This window comes from Rhizophagus irregularis, chromosome 15, assembly GCF_026210795.1.
Source record: "Rhizophagus irregularis chromosome 15, complete sequence".
Taxonomy (NCBI): domain Eukaryota; kingdom Fungi; phylum Glomeromycota; class Glomeromycetes; order Glomerales; family Glomeraceae; genus Rhizophagus; species Rhizophagus irregularis.
The window spans coordinates 4,592,071-4,610,449 of NC_089443.1; the positions used below are offsets into that span (position 1 = coordinate 4,592,071).

The following is an 18,379-nucleotide window of genomic DNA, read 5'->3' on the forward strand; positions in this document are numbered from 1 at the left end:
GTTTTAAAGAAATAGACTTGAATAAAACATTTACTTTTATAAATTTTTTTTATCTTATTTTAAAATTGATCAACAATTATGAAAAAAATCCGGTTCGAAACTAGATTCTAAAAATCAAATAAAAAAAAATATTATAATTACTTTAATTACTTAATTAATAAATAATGAAATAATATATTAAATTAATTAATATTATATTTTATCTAATTAACTATTTATTTCTTTAAAAAAAAAAATGAAATGACAACTTCACAACATCGTGCCGATCATTTTGAATCCATGTACAAGTCAACTGCAAAGGATCTGCAGAAAATGGGAATCTTGCGTGGCAAATACAAGTAAAAATTATGTGAAAAATTATTGTAATTCGTAACGTTAACCAATATAAATCACCGTACAGTACATATCACTATCGATATTCGATATTGTACGCAAATAAACTATTTATTATGTTCTACTCACAGGTTCGTTAAAGTATCACGCAAATGGAAAATCATAATGTATTTTAAGGATCAGCAAACAACGGAAAGGGCAGTGGAAGAATCGATCAAACAAGGTGTGATGGATAAGCTAGGAACGCTAAAGAGATATATAGAGCGGAAAAAGTGGAGAAAAAGATAAAGTAAAAATGTTAGTAGAACGAACTGGGAGTTGAAGAGTCTTATCTAAATGTGCCGCCGCAAAGAACTTATTTAGAATTAAGTGGCATTAGTATGTATCAACATAAAAGTTTCAGATGGCGGCGACGCTGCACCATTGACAAGTAAAGTTGAATTGGCGGAAGATACAGTTGTGAACGTCATTAACAAGCATAGAATGGGATTGAAGAAGAAGTTGCGGAAGTTAGTTGCTGTAACGAGTAAGAAATTACAAAAAGACAATGTTACTACGGATGAGGTTATTGACAATTTTCATGAAAATCCTATTAAGCCGTATAAGGTTATTTCATTTCTATTTTCAATGCAAAATTTACAGTCAAACCTTTATATAACGATGTCGGGACATATATGAAATTTTTAGAAAATATCGTTATATCAAAGTTATACCGATATTTATATGTCCTCATATATAGCGGGAAAATAAAATTTTATCGGTATATCAAGTTTTTAATAGTATATCGGTATGTCGAATATCGGTATATCGAGGTTAGACTGTACTTTGAATAACGAATTAGAATACATCTTTAGAAAACCTACATAATTAATTCAAAATATCCATCTTATAAGTATCATAATAATCACTGTTAATATTTACATTTATCAAGGCAAAATCGTACTCTCGGACAATTAGCAAAAATATTTTCAAATAATTTATCGCAAGCACAAATTTTATGAATTAAGATTTATTAAAGATACTATGTAAAAATTTTACATTTTGAAAATAAGCAAGACTAGATTATTTCGAAATTGTTAATGTATATTAGAAAATTCGACTCGACTCAGGTGGCAAAAGAATAAAGAAAAAGCCACCAAAACATTGTCAGAATTGTAAGGAAACGAACGATTGCGTTAAATTATTTTTAAATAAAATAAATAGATTAGAAGAAATCGTTGACAATTTTCGTAAAAATCTTCCTAAGAAGACCAATAAAATTTCTATATTCTGTGCAAAATTCACTTTGAATAGCGTTCATTGTGAATTAGAATACGATTTATCATGTTTCACATTAGAAAATTTACTGATTTTACAACTCAAAATTGCAACACAACAATAAAAATAATCATTCTTCTAGCAAAAAGAATTAACATATTTCGAATAATTAAATTTAAAAAATGATTTTTTCCCAATCCTAAACACTTTCGATATAAGAAATATACTTTTCCAATTTTAAAATTATGTTTTTTATTGTTTATATTTGATTCTATTAAGTTTCACGCGAACAAAAAATTTTCATAAATCGAAAACATCATTTGTATTATGTTATACAGTCGGACCTCTATGTACTGATACTGTTGTTTTGGGGAAAATATATCGGTATATCAAATTATCGTTACATATACCGTCATCAGTGAATCATAATGCAATTCTTGCCAGCATTATGCAAACTTTGGATAGCTAATATATTAAATATCATGTGATTTTGATAACCTTATGTTAACTCCGGACAAATTTATAGTGGTGGCCCGAATTAATACCAGAGTATCGGTACATCTTACTATGTATTAATTATGAAGGGGCAAAGAAAAGTATCGGTACATGTGACATCGTGAATCTATATATAATATCGGTACAACGAGGTTTTTTTATTACAGCTGATTTCATAATGTGCGGGACACTTGGCAAATTTTAAAGAACTCGGAAGTATTCGGTAAAGCTTGATATAAAATAAAAATTATAAGCTAAATTTGGAGTACTATTCCGAGAATGGTGGTATAATTTTATCTTATTTTGAACTTTACCGAATATTTCCGAGTTCTTTAAATTTTGCCAAGTGTCCCGTACATTATGAAATCAGCTGTAATTGTGAAACGGGACATATTTTTTTTATCGGTACAGGCAATTATCGGTACATAGGATATCGGTACATAGAGGTCTGACTGTATTAAGAAATTATATGAATTTTTTGATTAAGGTTTTAAATTAATTATAATTTACAATAAAAAAAAAGCAAGTGTGCACATATAAAAACTTACACATTGTTGTGATATATATGTTGTTTATTATTATAAAATTTGCGGCAGTTTAATATTATACTGCATATAATTATATATTGCATAGATTTTTATTTGATTTCACAAAACTACAGCGATTTGTACTATTTTTAGATTAATATTGCTATTTCTATTTTTGCTCAGGAAATTATTATATTTGAATAAAAAAATTTAAATGTATGAATGAGATGTATTTAATCGGTTTACGCTATAAACTAAGGGCCCGGCAAATATTTTTTTAGGTTCTCGTAATCTGCTATTAATAACAGTTAAATTATGACGTATTTAATTGATTAATAATAATTACTTCCTATATCAACAAAAATATACAGTATCATGTTTATTTAACAATATTAGTAATTTATTAAATATTTCGCAAGATTATCTTATCTGTTATGATTTGATTGATCAGCACTTGGGAGAAATCATTTTACATAATTTGTGTAAACTAGAGGCGGTGACTTCGTCACCGCTAATTGATCTGTTTAAATTGAAATGTATAATATATATAGCATATAATAATATATGGCTTACCATCTCTCAAAAAAATAATTTAATTAGGATTTCATTAAACAATCTAAATAATTATGATTTGACATCTGCAAAAAAATCGCTGATTACAGCAGTCAGATGCTGAGTTAACCGCGCAGTTCTATAATGTTGATCAATCTGTTATTTTTTTCTAACAAGTAGACGTTTAACAAAACAGTGAGCGCGCTTACCATGGAATCGCAGCGTCTTGCCGAACCCAGTTTCGATCTAAAAGATAAAAAAAATTTTTTTAATTAATTATCTTTGTTAAGTGCCATCATAACACATATTATGGCATTACAATAGAATATACTTTATACAAATGTATGTAATAATTGTCTATAGATTAAATGCACATGTAAAATTTAATTTGATTAATTCTATATCTTTATATTATAACATACCATTATTAATTATGTTAAACCTGTACTAACTCCCATCTAAAAACTTAATTTAGTTTCTTTCAATACTTTCAATTGAAAATTATTTTTGTCATTTCATTTCTTTTTGTCCCTTTATATATACCTCCAAAAACATTTATTCTATTTTCTTTCCTTTTATTATTTGAATGTACAGCATCTTTACTTTTATTACCTTTAGATGATCAACTAACCAAATCTATATCATGCTCCTATCGACTTTTTCTTTTTCTCCATTTTCTAAATCTGGTAATTTGATCATGGGACATATTCATATTCTAATATTTATGTTCGTTTCCATTGTCACCTTTTTTCTTATTACGATTTACTGCATCCTTATAGGACAAGCTTATTTGCTTTCTCTCATTTCTTTTTCACTAACACTTGTTTGAATTTTTCTTCATTTTCTAAAACAGAATCATTTTTCCTAACTTTAATTATTACATATAGTTTCATAAACTTGTGTTATATCTGTAGTTAAATCTTCCAAGTAGTTCATTTACTGATTCTGCACTCAAAATATCATCTCCCTCTTTCGTGTATATCTCTTACCCTATGAAAAAAAAAATTCTTTAAAATATACTTAAAATGTACTTATATATTTTAAAATATATCTAAAATGTACTTAAAATTTTTAAATGTACTTAAAATATACTTAAAATTGCAATTTTAAGTATATTTAAAGTATGAAATTTTATACTTAAATTATATTTAAAATATACTTAATTGCAATTTAAATATAATTTAAGTATAATTTAAGTACAAAATTTTACACTTTAAATATACTTAAAATTGCAATTTTAAGTATATTTTAAGTATATTTTAAAATATTAAGTATATTTTAGATATATTTTAAAAATATATAAGTATATTTTAAGTATATTTTAAAGAAATTTTTTTTTATAGGGTTATTAATTGCCATTGATCTCTTTTTACACATTTAATTTTGGTTAAATTGCCTTTATATCAGCAAGCATAATTATTACCGAATTCTTTTCTATTGAACTAATTTACAAATTCTTCTAATATACCTATTCCATTCCAATTGTCTGATACTTGAATAATTTTTGATTTTAATCAATTTGACTAGTCCTAATTTACTTATTTTATTTATTAAATCCTTTTTTTTTCAAACTTGGGAATACCAAAAAAAATATCGTAAATTTTTGCTGCAGATCATGTGATGATGTGTGCGTGAATTGAAGCTTCTGAAAATCTAAAAATTGGTACAGTAATTTCAAAATATGAAATTTTTTAGTCAATTATTTACTATTAATTTAATTTTTTAAAGCTCTTGATGGATAGACAAATCCAAACGGCGCTTCCATTTACAATTATATAATTCTAACACCTGATCGGAATGATCATCATACGGGAAAGTTTCTTGCTAGTGAAATTATCAGCATTATTAAGAAAATTGGACCAACTGCATTAGTTACTAATAATGCTGCAAATTATGTTAAAGCACGAGATATTGTTACGAATCAATTTCCAAACATTATTGATCTTCGGTGTATTACACATTTATTAATTTATTAACTAAACAAATAATGGGTATATTTTAATTATAAATTATTAATTTATCAGTCACATCTTTTTACATATATTTCAGCTATTGTTGATGTTTAACAGCTTGAAATTAAAAAGGATCTTGAGAAAAAAGTCCAAAATAATGAAAAAAGTCCCGAATATTTGATTCAAAAAAAATGAATTTAATACCTAAAATGGAAGTCAGAAGTTGATTTTCTGTGATAAAATCGTGACGTAGTAACATTATGTTTAATTTATAATTGAAGTTTTACATAAAATTTTAACAATTAGTAAATAGGTGTAACTGATTGACAAAATCGATAAAAAAATTCCGCAAAATCACATGATCATGTCTAATTGGATAAATTTCCCTTATAGTAAAAATGTAATAAACTTTGTTTTTTTTTATGGATATTCATTTAAAGAATATTGTTGTTTTAATCCTTCTCCTTCGACAATCTCTAAAGGCTTCAAATATCTTCTCTTCATAAATTTATAAATTTCAACAAATATTTCAAATATGATTACAGCTCCAACTATTAACCCCCATTCATATCCAATACCTAATTGCTTGAATACTTTGGAATTTAATCTAATAGAAAACAGAAGAATAAAGAAAATTAAAAAAAAATTCTCAGAGAAAAATAAATAAATAAATAATATATGATTTTTTTTTTTACTTACTCAGGAATATAGAAAGTTGGAATGGCTGTTAGTAAACCACCAAATACGGACCAAAATAGTATCTTATTATCATATAATTTCATTGTCCAAATAGGATCTCTTAATGACCGACAATTATATGCATGAATTAATAAAATATAAGTAATTGTGGCGAATGTAGTTCCTCTAGCACGATAGATTTGATGACACGCAATTTCTAATGCAATTGGATCACATGTAGGATCATTTGGAGCACATTCTTGTCCAAATGGTGAAGAATTACAATTTTGCCCAAGATTTCCATTTCCTATAGCATAAACTACAATAACGAAATTTGCTAATGACAATCCGCCTAAAACAATTCCATAATAAATCATATCAATTATCACTTCCCATGTGAAAAGTCCCCCTTTTGAACGTGGTGGGTACCTCATAATGTCACTAGATGCACGTTCAACGCCTAATCCCATAGCTGGCGGTGAACTTGTAATCATATTTAAGAAAAGAATTTGTAAAGGTGACATAGGATTAACTGATATACCATCGCTATCAATGAAAGAGAGTCCAATAATTAATGTAACAATTTCACCGGAATTTCCTTTATTAAAAAAAAAAAGCAGTATTAATAAAGAATTCTTCAATGAAAATGAACAAATTAAAATTAAATACTGCAACTTACCGCTCAATAAATGTAAAATAAATTTTTGGATATTGCTAAAAATTCGACGTCCCTCAGCAATTGCATTAACAATTGTTGCAAAATTATCATCAGAAAGTACAATATCACTAGCTTGTTTAGCTACGTCACTACCACCTAATCCCATAGCAATTCCGACATCGGCTTTCTTCAAACTGGGTGAATCTATAATTTTTTATTAAAAAAGTTAAATAACAATTTTTTTTTCTAAAAATAAATATTCATTATTTACCATTTACTCCATCGCCGGTCATAGCAACATATTTATTTCGTCTATGTAAAGCATCAATCATTTTTACTTTTGTGTCCGGGCTACATCTAGCAATAACTTTTGGAAGTTCTCTGAGATTGTCTACTTCTTCATCAGAAAGTGCATCAAACTGTGCGGCAGTCATTACAAGTTGTGAATTAAATTTTCCTTCATTCTCTAATTCAGGAGACCATAAAAGAGGAAGAATACCGATCTCTTTTGCAATAGCAGCAGCAGTAGTAGGATGGTCACCTAATAATAAACAAAGTGTTATTTTATATATTATTTATTTATTTATTTTAATAGAAAAGACAAAATACCAGTTAACATATGAACTTCAATTCCGGCACCAAAACATCTTTGAATGGCAGCTTTGGATTCGGGTCGCGGTGGATCATAAATACCAACCAAACCCAAGAAGATCATATCAGCGTCAGCCTTTTCACGTGTCCATTTTAATATTTCAATATCTGTTTTAATAACTCGACGGTATGCCAATGATAACACACGCTATGTAATAGTATATTTTATTTTAGTTTCTTTGAATTAAGATTTCGGTTAAATACTGATATTTCTTTTCTCTTTTGATAATTACCATCCCTTTGCTTGCAAGTTTTTCCAATTCGTTATATAATTCAGGTCCAAACTTTTCTCGATCAAGATTTGCTTCATTTTCACCAAATTGTATTTTTGTACATTGGTTCAAAACAGATTCTGTTGCGCCTTTAAGGAAAACATAATATGCATCCGTAGATTTTTCTTTACATACAACAGACATACGTTTCAATTCAGTGTCAAACGCATATTCTTGAACTAATTCAAATTTGAATGGTTCTGCTGTGAGGACTGATTTTGGCAGTCCAGCTTTATGAGCGAAAACTTGAAGAGCAGACTAAAAAAAAAGAAAAATATATTTATATGTCAAACTAGCTGTGTAAAAAATTAAATCTTTTTCTTTTTCATATATTTACCTCGGTTGGGTCTCCAATTGCATGCCATTCATCATTACCTTTACCTTTTTTAATGACGGCCATATTACAAAGTGCTGAAGCTTGAACTAAACGTGTAAAAGCATATCTCATGTTGTCCGGAGTAACTTCTTCATCCTCAACTTCAACTTCAATTTCTGAAGTTACATTTATTCCACACCGATAAATTTTCCCTTCAGGACTAAACCCATTTCTACCTGAAATTCTGTAAAGACCATCGCCTGGAAGCCAAGCATCAGTTGCAATCATTTTACTCTGTGTTAGTGTTCCAGTTTTGTCAGAACAAATATTCGTAACTGATCCTAAAGCTTCTAAAGCATTTAATTTACGAACAATAGCATAATTTTTAGCCATTTGTCGTACACCTAAAGCCATAGTTAATGTAATCTATAATGAAATAATGAGTATTAATAAATTCTTTTGGTAATTCTTTAATCCAATTCTTAATTAATTCAAAGTTAAATCCTTACCACAGCAACAAGTCCTTCAGGAATGACAGCGATACCAAGTGAAATTGCATAGATGGCAACTTCATTGTTTACTACCCATTTATTTACACTAAATACGATAATAGCTAAAATAATCGCTAATCCGAATAATGCATAAGCAAGAATGTCCATTCTATTAATTGATTAAATTAAAATTAACATTTTGTCTTTTAATTTATTAAATGTAATATCATTATAAGAAATATTATACTTTTTTTGTAAAGGAGTTCGCGTTACAACAGAGGTAGAAGCCAATGTTTTTGCAATTTTACCGATTTCAGTTTTCATGCCAGTATTAACAGCAATACCTTTACCACGTCCTTTAGTTACAGTCGTACTTGAAAATACCATATCAATACGATCGCCCAAGGGTTTATCATGATCTTCAATTTCATCAACCCTGAAGAAAAAAAAATTAATGATATTAATAAATAATGAACAAATTTTTAAAATAAAAATATACAAAAATACAAAATTAAATTATTTAAATTACGATTTAGCAACTGGAATGGATTCTCCAGTTAATAGTGCTTCATCCACTTCCAAATTAAATACTTCAAAAAGACGAGCATCGGCACCGATAACATCACCCTCTTCAAATAAAATAATATCACCCTAATTATAATTGATTGAAAATCATGTGATTCAGTACTACAAATGAAATAATATGGAAAATGATCAACTCATCGGGTGTCACTTGTACTTACAATTACAATGTCTCTAGTTGGAACGGAGATCAATGAATCGCCCCTAATTACTCTTGTAGTTGGAGAAGCCATTCTGCGCAAAGATTCCATAGTTTTCTCGGCCCTATATTCTTGAGTGAATCCAATTAGCGTGTTTGTTACAGCAACAAAAGCGATGACAGCTGATAAAAAAAAAAAATTGGTTAATTTAAGAAGTTACATATAGGTTTATATAATTAAACACGAACCTCCTTCTACATAATCCTTAAATACAAATGAAATGACCATTGCAATAACCAAGACCAACGTTAGAGCATTTACAATTTGTCTGTATAAAACAGCAAAAACGCTAACGTTGCCTTGGCCTGATAATTCATTAAAACCATATAATCCAAGCCTTTGCGCAGCTTCTTGCGGCGTAAGACCATCATCAATGTCAGTTTTTGTATGTATGAACACCTGATTAACAGGTAGTGTATGATAAGGTGCAGGAGGATCTGGAAACATAGACGAATTCTTCTTCTTAAAAAAGCCCATTTTCTTTATTAACTTTTTTATATTATCTATCAAAAAGTTTAGGACCACCCGGTAAATTGTAGAAAAAATGACTTTCTAATTAGTCAATATTTAATAACTGATAAGCCGTAAAAAATGTGTATAATTACTTTAATAAATAAAGAATAATTTTTTATTATTACTTGAAAATAAAAAACATTTATTGTCGGTAATAATTAAGGAAAATTTTTCGGCGTGAAGAAGTGTGTCATAAAAGAGAAAAAAAAATAATAATTACAGATATAAAATATTTTTTTTTCTTTTTTTTTCTTCCTAATTTAATTGATCTAATTATTTTAATCGTTTTATTACAAAAAAAATGAATAAAAAAAACGATTATTTAAATCAGACAAAATATTCTCATGAAATTGAAATTTAATTTTTAAAAAATGTCACTTCGTGAACTTGGTAAAACTGGTGTAAAAATTCCCTCAATCGGTTTAGGATGCATGGTATGTTATTTTAAGCGAAAAACTATTACTGTAATGTTAGAAAAGATCGACGTTCGGAAATGGTACTATTTTAGGTTGTGACGTAAAAATTCTTTTTTGATTTCCACAAACTAACCAAAAATAAGCATATTAGGGAGTCTTTAAAGTCGGGCTCTGCACGGTCCCGTTACACTACCATTTCGGAGTCAGGTATGACAATAGCATATCGACCCTATTCGTTTCTTAGAATATTCGGTTATAATAACAAAACTCCAATACCTTTGTTAACGGATGTGATACAATTACTCATTCGGCAATCGGAACGGGTAAAAGAATAACCATTTTAAATAAGCTTTCATGTTTCGTTCATCTTGGCGCAGAAGAATCTGAGGAAATTTCTATTTAGGCGTTAAGTTCTCATTATTTGTAAATATTTATTACACAAACAAAGATTAGTTGCTTATATTATTCGATCATGGCGTTTTTTTTTTCGTTTAATTGGGCGGTTCTATTTTATCTTTTAACGTATCAATTTTTGTGTATAATTTCGCAAACTAAATAAAATTTTTCATATATGGAAAGGAAGTCGTATCATTACATTTTTTTTATTGTTTTTTTGATTAGGCATCTTAGAATTTGATCCTTCTCTTGTTAGTAATATAATTAATCATCATTATCATCATTATGCACATGCGCAAAAAATTCGAATGTTCTTTTCATTTTGATAATCATAATTATCATCATGCGCAAAAAAAATCGAATGTTCCTTCATGCGGTTACAGTTTAATTTGGTTTAAGTTGCGGTTTATCATGCAAAGTTGGTAGTTTAAAAAAAGTTATTTTTTTGTTTTCTAAAAAAAAAAAAATTTTTTGTGAAATTGGTTCAGCTATTATTAAAAATCAAAACTACCACGCCACAAAATTGAAATATTATCAAAATCGAAACGTCAAATTAATTTTCCGAGGTATTTCTGTTGTCGTTTGCAGGTTTGTCATTTCTCGAAATATTCGATCAATTTGCAGCTTCCCTTCGCGGTTTGTACTAATTTAAAACATTTTTTTCGTCAGTAATTCGGAAGGTTTAGATTCTGGCCGAAGCATCATCGAGTTTGGAATATCCAATTTTGCTGCCCGGAAACTTTACACTCCACTGCAATTATCTAAATTAAATGGTAATGACTTTATGAATCATTATTTATTATTTAATCCAATACCTAGTATATTATTTATGTATTTTATTGCAATTCACTTTAAATTTTAAAAAATTTATTTTCTTTTAATTAGATAATTATGATAATTTATTACTATGACGATTAATTTTTATCCTGATGTTTATAAATCACCGTTTAGTTGATTTATAGTTTGATTTTTTCTTTAATGATATCAATATTCTAAAAATTTGGATTTTCACCATTTTGACCTCAAATTTTTGGTTTAACCCTTGGGCGCATCATGGAAGGTTATCAAATTATTAATAATGACCAAGAATTTATAATTTTTTAATTGGGTGAATAATGTATTAGTCAAATGCATCAATAGTCAAAAGCTCGTGACCAAATCGTGACTAAATGGCATACTTAATTGGTAATAGTTTCGTTACGATCTATGACCTATATGCAGTTACTGCGCATTAAGAAGTTGTTAGATATTATGTAAATATATAGCAAATATTAGTAAATAAATCGAAAAGAATTATTAAAGGTTTTTTAAAAAATTAATAAATATTCTAAAATATTCTGGAACTTGTAGTTAATAATTAAACTTTGTAACTAAAGTTCTAAAACTTCTAAAGATTTCTTTTTACTAATAATTATTAATGATTATTAATGATTATTAATATATTTTTCCATTTTATTTTTTGATATTTCCTTCGTATTTTCTCATAATATCCTATGCAAATAATTTCTTTACACTTTTTACAAATTTTCATTTTTCTTTTCATTAAATTTTTCTAAAATTTTCTTACCCCAAAATCTCTTCTTTTTTATAATTTTCCAAAGTTTTCATTTTTGACTACTAACTTTTTCCTTATTTACACGGCTTTTTCGTACATTCCCTACAATAAGTATATGTTTCCCACTTATGCTCCTTAATCTTTTCCTTAAATTTTTCACTAACTTTATCCTTCCATGTTATCCTTTTCTTTACTACTCTTTGTTGCACATTTTCTTTCATATCTTTTATTATTCTCCTTTTCTTTTCTCAATCACTAATTCTTGTTCATTTCCTTTCAAAGTATCATCTATCCCATTTGTCATTTCCACGATTTCTTTTGTTCCTTTCTGAACTGATTCAATTATTCTATGATCTCCTTTCTTTCTTTCAAATCATAATGCTTTTTTTATTTCATAATCATATTTTCATTCAATTTGGTTATCCCTTCAGCAATTTGAAGTAATAATTCCTCTTCATTACTTGGTTCCTTAAACGTTACTTTCTTTGGAAATTCCATCTCATCTATTTTTCTCATAATCCTTTCATTTCTTTCCTTCGAAAATAATTCCGATAATTGTTCTTCGCTTATTGATATCCTTAATTTCCTCTTTAAACGTTTCCCACCCTTCCTTTGTTTCCAACAAATTAAATATTTCTTCCTCTATATTCTTGAATTTTTCTTCAATTTCCTTTCCTTCACTTGTTAACTCAATTTGCATTTGTTCATTTAGTAATTGTTCGATTTCTTCCATTCTTATTATTTTATTCTGACTTTTATCTTGTTTTTCAATCAAAAATCTTCTTCAATTCGTGATAATTCATCAGTAAATCCATTTTCTATCACTTTTATATGTTCTCAGATATTTCCTATTTATCCTATCAAACTCTCATCTGATAACGTATCACTTCTCTCTATTTCATGAATATGCCATCTCCTACATACTTCATATTTATAACCCATTCTCTACATTCTTCACACTGCTTTATCGGTGTATATGTTGGTGTGCATACTATTTCATCATCTCTTGTTTATAAATTAACATTTACACAAATTATGGCGTTCGTAAATCTCAATTAACTTATTTACTATTGTTATGACAGATGTGCTACTTGTAACAGTGTAACAATATGGTATACTTTCGGAATGTAAATAAGTAAATTAAATTTGGTAATTACTTTGGGAAATTATGAACCTAAAATAGGGTAAGTTAATTTTTTCTGCATCGCTAAACATTATTTGTTACTCATTAAGAACTTCAAATCTTTTCGCAATATCCGATAAACTAAATGAAATATCAATATTTTATTTGATTTTTCTCAATTATATGTTTGTCTCATATTAGTAAAAGATAATAATTTTATAATTTTGCGCTTACACGTACAGTACAATGTTTAATAATTTCTACGTCAATGAAGATACTTTTTTGCATGGTATAATAAAATAAATTTTCATTCATTCTTTCTTTTGAAATAATATTATTTATATGACGTATACAAAATAATGAATGTATTGATACAAATACGCCAATTAATCCACATTTCCTTGGTTAATTTTACAAGTTTTGTATTACTTTAAATTAGCATTAAATAAACTGTAACAGTAGGTTATTTTTTTTTAAAAAAAAAAACTCTTATTATCAAATAAGTTAAATGAGTGAAGTTTTCGTAAAAATCGATAATGAAATCGATACCGAGAAAATCGACGTTATTGATAATGACGTTATTGATAAAGATAATTATCATAACGGTAAACCAATTACGGAGATAGAAGTATCACCAAATGAAAAATATCTCGTTACTTATAGTAAAGAAGATCGTTCGATGAATTTTCTGTCAATGACGTTGAACTCGATGTTAATGATCGCAGTCAACAATTATGTATATCTGATGATAAAAAACTTGCATATATACGTTATAAATATCGTTTGGGTAAGTAATAATTAATATTTACCTATGCGGATTAATTTTGGGTAATTATCTAATCACGAAAATATTTTATTCAATTATATTTTATTAGAATTATACGATATGATGAATGATAGTCAAAAAATTACATTAGAATTTGACGATTGTTGTTGTTGGTGATGATGATTGTGATGATTGGAATAATGTTGTGGATACTTTGAAATATATTATGTCTATTAACTACATACAAAATAAAAATAACAAATTGATGTGTAAATGTAAAAAAATGTACTGGTTACCAAGAGAAACTAGACAAGTTAGCATATCCAAGTATGATAAAAAATATTTGTTTTTCAAATAATTCCATTTATGAATTTAATCTTACTACTGAAGAAAAGATAAAAATATTTGGTGTTGATGAGGAGACAAAATATAATGATTTTGAAAAGGTAATAAAATATTTTCAAAAGTCATTTAAATTTTAGGTTTAGATCGTCAAAGGTTTACTTTATTTAGTAAATATAAAATTTTCAATTTAAAGACCAGTATGAGGACCTACACCAGCCCTAGAACCGATCTTTAAAAAAAAGACAGCGGTCCGGTCCTACGAAGTCCTAGGACCGGCCAGTCTAAGACCGAGACGGACCTGTAGGGCCGTTGAGCATCTTTACTTAATAATGGATCAATCTTTGAATTGAAAGTAAAAATATGTTGATTTTTTCTTTTAAGATAATGACAAATATATTTATTCATCGAGTGTTGAAAGTAAACAACATCATCATATGATTCAACACAAAAAAGTCACTGGCAAGGTTATCGTATTTTAAAAAATTGTCTATAGATCATATGATTACTTTGCTGAAATGTATTAAATTGTGCCAAATAGTAAACAAATCGTGGTCAAATCATGCAAGTAACCGTGAACTTTTGGAAGACGATCTTTTCACTGAACTATCAGACTGGAATCGTAGTACGGAGGATTTATAAAATATTAGTTATCGATATTGTAAAGAATTAGACAATTTATTTTTTTTTTTGATTAATTAAATAATTTATTCGAAACGAGGATGATTTATTAAAGTTTTATTAAACAAATCACTGTAAATTACGAAAATTTATTATTGAAGATTATCGAAATTGAAACTACAACTTCCGTCATCTAGCCCCAGCAACTCTGAAAATCAAGGTGCCAAATTTTCCTAAAAAAAATCATGTGATATTTTAGCCCGCATTAAGAAATTAATTGGCCGACATTAAGAAAATTTTATTTGGCTTCAGCTTTTTTTCATTTTTTAGTTCGAACAGTATAAATAATGGACTTGCGAAATTTTTCATCCCACTTGATAAATTTTAATAAAATCATCAGCTTTTTCATTTAATTCTTGATCATCCCAGCTTTCACTTTCATCATCATTTTCTTTAAAGTATCAAATTCATCAAAAATTGGAATATCTTTATTGCTTTTTTTCCCGTCTCTTTTTTGGCTAATTTTATTTGTTTTTGCCGTTTGAAGCCGTTTAAAGGTGGTGGAATTTTAAACATAGTAATTTATAGTGTATATTATTAGAAAGTGAGTATATAATTCAATAAAACAAAAAATAAAATATAACCTTGATAGTCTCTAGTCATAAATAAAAAAAATTCATTTTTTTTATTAGCAATGCACCCAATTACGTGCATTTGATTTGTTAATGTATTTATCCTATTTACGAAAATATATTAATAAAGACAATAATTAAAATCTTTACAAAGAACTACAAAATCACAAAAAATCACAACAATATCAAGAAAATTTACAATAACATAAATCAGTAAATACGTGATATTATAAATCTAAAAATAACACGTTAACTCATGAATTTTAGCTTATTATAAATGGTAATCATATTAGGTTATAAACACCAATTATTCTACACCAAAAATTTATTATTCTTATTAAAGTGGTTGAGTGGTTGCAAAATATGAAAAATTTTGACATTGGAACATTTTTATTGCGAATAAATCAATTTTGCAATCACGTGATTATACGTATATACTAGATTTATTTAGTATGATCGAAAACTGAATTTAAACAGAAAAGTTGTTTGCCCGAATGATTAGTAATTATAACAAATAAAGCAAGCGTAAATTTACTGAATAATCCGCTGAATTCAAAGGTGAAACCGATTCATTTGTTTAAAGCAAAAGATTTAAAAAAAACATATTTTTTATTTTATTTTAATAATGGACAACAATAATTAATTATCCGCATTAGTAAAATAATTATTATTTGTATATTATTGTACGGGCGTGCTTAATAATAATGTGGCACGAAGTTATGGAAAGCCGCCATGGTCAAAAGTGCGTAGCAAAATATAGCGTGTACACGCTATGTTTTGTAGCGTATACAACGTTATATTTCACGGCGGGTACCCCTGTTCTGTCTGTTAACATGCAATTTCAGGGGTAACCTGTAGCGTTTAATTGTAGCGTTTAATACGCTATATTTCATAGCATTATATACGTTATATGTTATGATGGGTACCTGTTATAAGAAACGGCGGGTACCCGTTATAAGAACTTGTGGTACCTATTATATGAAAATTATTGTAATTTTTACATTTACTTCATCAGGAAAATTTTTCAGAGAATAAATATAGACTTCATATTGATAATTATTGAAAAAAATCTGCTAGTTATTTAACGATATTGATTATTATTAAAAAATCCACACGTTAATTTTTGATAAATAACATTATGGATAATTATCAAATATTAACTTTTTGATAAACATCAATAATGATAATTATTTATTTAATGAAATTTTATTTGCAAATATTAAAATTTATATCACACATTTACGATTTTAAAGAAAAAAATCACCATATTTATTTTTATTGAAGTGTACAAATAAAAGAAACAATAACAATAAATAAAAAAGATAAGTAAATTACAATAATCAAGGAGAAAGATGCTAATAAAAAAAATGAAATAACAATGGAGTAATGGAAAGTAATAGAAGATGAAAGGGAGTAAAAAAGAGTAATGAGAAGTGATAGGAAACAAAAAGAGAAATAGGACATAATGAGAGATGAAAAGGAGTGATGGGAGACAAAAAGAAGTGATGGGAAGATGAAGAGGAATGACGGGAAACGAAAAGAAGTGATGGGAGACGAAAAGAAGCTATGGGAGACGAAAAGGAGTGATGGTAGACGAAGAGGAGTGATGGGAGACGAAAAGGAGCGATGGAAGATGAAAAGAAGTGATGGGAAGATGAAGAGGAGTAAAAATTTATTAAAATTGTAAATTTAATGAAAAATTTTCCAATAAATTTTCAATCAATTTTTTATAAAAAAAAAAGATCTCTAATGAAATTCTTTATTAAAAAAAAATTTCAAGCCAAAATTCTCGATACACTTATTAAAAAAAAACCATTTTCAATAAAATTTTCTATTAAGGTTTCTAAACAAAATTATCCATCAAAAAAATAAAAAAATTTTCAACAAACAATTCTCTAATGAAATTCTCAATCAAAAAAAATATCCCCGATTAAAGAAAAATTCAAAGATTCTTACCACCTATTAAAAAAAATTCTCAAAAGAATTCATATATCAAAAAAAAAACTCCCCTCCTATTAAAAAAAAAATCTTTATCGAAATTCTCTATCAAAAAAAAATCTCCCCTGTTAAAAAAAATTTACACTAACGAAATGATCTATCAAAAAAAAAATTCTATGCGAAATCTATTAAAGAAAATTCTTTATGAAATTCTCTATCAAAAACAATCCCCCTATTAAAAAAAAATTCTCTAATAAAATTCTCCGTCAAATAATAATTTCATCTATTAAAAAAAATTCCCAAAAGAAATTCTTTATCAAGGAAAACTCCTATTAAAAAAAAATTCTCAACGAAATTCTCCATCAAAAAAAAATTTCACTTGTTAAAAAATTTTCTAACGAAATTATCTATCAAAAAAAATCTTCCCTATTAAAAAAAATTCTTTAAAAAAATCTCAAATAATTCTCTATCAAAAAAATCTCTCCTGTTAAAAAAAATTGCTCCAACAAATTAAGTATATGTCAAAAAAAAAAAATCTTATTAAAAAAATATTCTCCAATGAAATTTCTATCAAATAAAAGTTTTTAACGAAATTATCCATCAAAAAAAAAAAACTCATTAAATGTCCCTATCAATGAAAAAAATTTTCTAACGAAATTTTTTATCAAAAAAAAATCTTCTTATTAAAAAAATTCCCAAAGAAATTCTATCAAACAAAGCCTTTGCCTATATTAAAAATAAAAATTCTCTACAAAATTTGTTTATAAAAAAAAAGCCAATAAAAAAAAAAAATTAAATGGCGCGTACCCGATATGTGAAACGGCGGGTACCTGATATGTGAAGCGGCAGGTACCCGATATGTGGAGCGGCGGGTACCTGATATGTAGAACGGCGGGTACCTGATATTTGAAACGGCAGGTGTTCGATCCCTTAATAATTTAAAATTTGGTCCAAAATAAATTAATAAACCGTTATAATATAAAGCGCATACACGTTAAATTATGTAGCGTATACACGTTGCTTTTTATGGCGGGTTACCCCTGAAATTGACAGGTTAACCCAACAGAACAGGGGTAGCCCGCCGTGAAATATAACGTGTACACGCTACAAAAC

General features: G+C 27.4%; 5 protein-coding genes across 5 annotated transcripts; 3 read left to right on the forward strand and 2 right to left on the reverse strand.

Moving 5' to 3' along the window:
* Positions 1–498: 498 nt before the first annotated feature.
* OCT59_007730 (uncharacterized protein) lies at positions 499–1,714 on the forward strand (the record flags this gene model as incomplete). Its single annotated transcript, XM_066131940.1, has 4 exons — positions 499–556; positions 731–939; positions 1,073–1,120; positions 1,424–1,714. The coding sequence occupies 4 exons, from the start codon at positions 499–501 to the stop codon at positions 1,712–1,714; spliced, it is 606 nt and encodes a 201-aa protein (XP_065998881.1).
* A 3,822-nt stretch (positions 1,715–5,536) lies between these two features.
* Positions 5,537–9,441, reverse strand: OCT59_007731 (uncharacterized protein; the record flags this gene model as incomplete). Its single annotated transcript, XM_025309110.2, has 12 exons — positions 5,537–5,723; positions 5,816–6,392; positions 6,474–6,656; positions 6,724–6,993; positions 7,062–7,251; positions 7,337–7,633; positions 7,713–8,117; positions 8,201–8,351; positions 8,430–8,618; positions 8,712–8,833; positions 8,926–9,086; positions 9,153–9,441. The coding sequence occupies 12 exons, from the start codon at positions 9,439–9,441 to the stop codon at positions 5,537–5,539; spliced, it is 3,021 nt and encodes a 1,006-aa protein (XP_025184053.2).
* A 1,259-nt stretch (positions 9,442–10,700) lies between these two features.
* OCT59_007732 (uncharacterized protein) lies at positions 10,701–11,200 on the forward strand (the record flags this gene model as incomplete). The annotated part of the gene is made up of 4 exons (XM_066131955.1): positions 10,701–10,707; positions 10,778–10,877; positions 10,959–11,062; positions 11,175–11,200. 4 exons carry the CDS (start codon positions 10,701–10,703, stop codon positions 11,198–11,200), a joined length of 237 nt encoding a protein of 78 aa, XP_065998882.1.
* A 1,167-nt stretch (positions 11,201–12,367) lies between these two features.
* On the reverse strand, positions 12,368–12,577 carry OCT59_007733 (uncharacterized protein; the record flags this gene model as incomplete). Its single annotated transcript, XM_066131961.1, has 1 exon — positions 12,368–12,577. One exon carries the CDS (start codon positions 12,575–12,577, stop codon positions 12,368–12,370), a length of 210 nt encoding a protein of 69 aa, XP_065998883.1.
* Positions 12,578–13,475: 898 nt separating this feature from the next.
* Positions 13,476–13,857, forward strand: OCT59_007734 (uncharacterized protein; the record flags this gene model as incomplete). Its single annotated transcript, XM_066131970.1, has 2 exons — positions 13,476–13,754; positions 13,843–13,857. 2 exons carry the CDS (start codon positions 13,476–13,478, stop codon positions 13,855–13,857), a joined length of 294 nt encoding a protein of 97 aa, XP_065998884.1.
* Positions 13,858–18,379: the final 4,522 nt, after the last annotated feature.